The sequence below is a fragment of the Nestor notabilis genome, unplaced genomic scaffold, assembly GCF_000696875.1.
Source record: "Nestor notabilis isolate BGI_N333 unplaced genomic scaffold, ASM69687v1 scaffold29804, whole genome shotgun sequence".
NCBI classification, from domain to species: domain Eukaryota; kingdom Metazoa; phylum Chordata; class Aves; order Psittaciformes; family Psittacidae; genus Nestor; species Nestor notabilis.
The window spans coordinates 1-3,041 of NW_009924790.1; the positions used below are offsets into that span (position 1 = coordinate 1).

At 56.8% G+C, this 3,041-nt stretch overlaps 1 protein-coding gene across 1 annotated transcript in view; it reads left to right on the forward strand.

Annotated features, from left to right (window-relative positions):
* Positions 1–4: 4 nt before the first annotated feature.
* Positions 5–3,041, forward strand: part of EPHA2 (EPH receptor A2) — a gene marked incomplete at its 5' end in the record, with an annotated part of 5,651 nt that continues 2,614 nt past the window's right edge. The window contains 11 exons of the mRNA XM_010012765.1: positions 5–92; positions 246–370; positions 683–842; positions 932–1,031; positions 1,134–1,189; positions 1,271–1,396; positions 1,485–1,667; positions 1,953–2,014; positions 2,126–2,335; positions 2,421–2,570; positions 2,850–3,040. Of these exons, the coding sequence (XP_010011067.1) occupies positions 5–92; positions 246–370; positions 683–842; positions 932–1,031; positions 1,134–1,189; positions 1,271–1,396; positions 1,485–1,667; positions 1,953–2,014; positions 2,126–2,335; positions 2,421–2,570; positions 2,850–3,040 (1,451 nt within the window). The remainder of the gene's footprint in view (positions 93–245; positions 371–682; positions 843–931; positions 1,032–1,133; positions 1,190–1,270; positions 1,397–1,484; positions 1,668–1,952; positions 2,015–2,125; positions 2,336–2,420; positions 2,571–2,849; position 3,041) is intronic.

Here is a 3,041-nt window from a genome sequence, read left to right on the forward strand (position 1 = left end):
CTACACCTTCACAATTGAAGCCCGGAATGGGGTGTCACCGTACAGCCAACACCGCAGCGTGGCCACTGCCACCATCAGCGTCAACCAGACGGGTAAGGGGCCACCAACATCTCCCACAGTGTCCTTCTGTCACCTCCATGATGTCCTTGTCCTGCGCTGGGCGACTCTCTTATATCCTTGTTACCCATGGGGCACCTCATGATGTCTTTACCCCTGATGGTGACACCAACATGTCCCCCTGGCAGAGCCACCCCGGGTGACATCGGTGAGCCTGGATGGACGGACATCCACCAGCTTGGTCCTCTCCTGGACGGTGCCACCACGGCAGCAGAGTCGGGTCTGGAAGTACGAGGTCACCTACAGCAAGAAGGTCCGTCTCTTGGCACGGCTTCAGCCCATCACCCCACATCTGTGTCAGTCCCCTCCATCCATGTCACATCCATCCATGTCCCTATCAACATCACCCTCCCATCCATCCATGTCACCTCCATCCATGTCCCTTATCAACATCACCCTCTCATCCATCCATGTCACCTCCATCCTTGATTCTATCCACATCACCCTCCCTCCATCCATGTTGCCTCCATCCCGGTCACCTCCATCCACATCACCTCCACCCTTGCCCCTATCCACATCCCCTCCATGTCACCTCTGTCCCTGTCTCACCCCACCGTGTCCCCAGGTGGATGAGAACAGCTACTCGGTGCTGCGCTGCGAGGGCACCTCCGTCACCCTCCCCAAGCTGTCCCCTGCCACCACCTACGTGGTGCGGGTCCAGGCGCTCACCTCGGATGGCCACGGGGCCTACAGCCCCCAGCACGAGTTCGAGACCCTGCCCGAGGGTGAGGACCTTGACAGGCAGGATTTTGGGGTGGGGGGTTCAGGGGGTGCTTGGTTCACCCCAAATCTCCCCCTTGAATCATACCAACAGGCGCCGAGGCCATGGCATCCGCCACCGTCATCAGCGGCTCCATCGCTGGTGTCTTCTTTGTGCTCCTGCTCTTGGCTGCTCTCCTCTATGTCCTCCGGCGGTAGGAGATAAAAAAACCCAAAACCTCCTCTAAAACCCCCAAAATACTGTTTTCCACCACCAAAAATGGTGTCTAAATGGGCAAAATGCCACTTTTCCATAGGAGGAGGAGGTCACGGCCACGCCAGTCCTCTGAGGACGTCTACTTCTCCAAGTCAGGTGAGCAATGGGATGGTGTGTTCAGTGCAGATGGGTGGAGGGTGACCTGGATGCTGACACCCCCGCCATGGCACCCCACAGACCAGCTGAAGCCCCTCAAGACCTATGTTGACCCTCACACCTATGAGGACCCCAACCAAGCCATGCTCAAATTCACCACTGAGATCCCTCCATCCTTCATCACCCGCCAGAAGGTCATCGGTGCCGGTAGGTCCTCAGGTGGCTTTGTCACCCCAAAGACACCCCAGAGTTGGACCATGGTGACAGGATAAACATCCCCCCATCCTCCGAGCAGGTGAATTTGGGGAGGTCTATAAGGGGACCCTGAAGCGTGGCAAGAAGGAGGTGCCGGTGGCCATCAAGACCTTGAAGGTGGGCTACACGGAGAAGCAACGGGTGGACTTCTTGAGCGAAGCCACCATCATGGGCCAGTTCTGCCACCACAACATCATCCGCCTGGAAGGGGTCGTCTCCAAGTGTGAGTGTCGTGTGTATGTGTCCAAAACCCCCCAATTTCCCTGCAAAACACCCCAAAAATGGCTTTGTGAGAATGGGGTGTTTTGAGCAATGATATGGGGGGGGAAGGGTTGGGAGTTTGGGGGGTTTTGGATGTGGTTTTGGGGGTTGTTGAGGGGATTAGGAGGTTTTGGGGGGTTTGGTGTTATTTGGTGGGAGTTGGGGGTTTTGGGGGGGTTGGTTTTGGGAGGATTGGTGGGATTTTTGGAGTTGAATTTTACCCATTTTGGGTCTTTTCTTCCTACAGACAAACCCTTCATGATCATCACAGAGTACATGGAGAATGGCGCGTTGGACAAGTTCCTGCGGGTAGGTGAAGTGTGGTGGCAACATGTGTCCCACCACCCCAGGCAAGGATGGAACCCCCAAACTTTCCCTATGGGAGATGGATTTAAGGCCGGATTCTCCCCCTTTTCCTAGGAAAAAGAAGGGGAATTTGGTGTCATCCAGCTGGTGGGGATGCTGAGGGGCATCGCTGCCGGCATGAAGTACTTGGCCAACATGAATTACGTCCACCGGGATCTGGCCGCCCGGAATATCTTGGTGAACAGCAACCTGGTGTGCAAAGTGTCGGATTTTGGCCTTTCCAGAGTGTTGGAAGATGACCCTGAAGCCACCTACACCACCAGCGTAAGTGCCCCCATGGGGGCTGGCCATGGTGAGGGTGGGTTTTGGGGGGGAAGATGAAGGGTTGACCCCAACGTTGCTACGACAGGGTGGGAAGATCCCCATCCGTTGGACAGCACCTGAAGCCATCTCCTTCCGCAAGTTCACCTCCGCCAGCGATGTCTGGAGCTACGGCATCGTCATGTGGGAGGTGATGTCTTATGGAGAGAGACCCTACTGGGAGCTCTCAAACCACGAGGTGAGCATCTCCTACCCCAATTTTGGGGGGGCATTCTGGCAAATGGACAACTTTTGGAGGGGGTAGCACCACTCAACCTCCTTTTGAGAGTGGTGAGGTGCTGTTTGCCCAAAGAAGTGGTAAATGCCCCCTCCCTGGCAGTGTTCAAGGCCAGGTTGGACACAGGGGCTTGGAGCAACCTGCTCTAGTGGAAGGTGTCTCTGCCTTGGACCTGGATGAGTTTTAAGGTCCCTTCCAACACGAACCACTCTGGGATATGATGGTTCCTCCTCCTCGTAGGTGATGAAGGCCATCAACGAGGGCTTCCGCCTGCCCGCGCCGCTGGACTGCCCCTCGGCCATCTACCAGCTGATGATGCAGTGCTGGCAGCAGGAGCGCTCCCGGCGCCCCAAGTTCGCCGACGTCGTCAGCATCCTGGACAAGCTCATCCGCGCCCCCGAGTCCCTCAAGGCGCTGGCGGACTTCGACCCC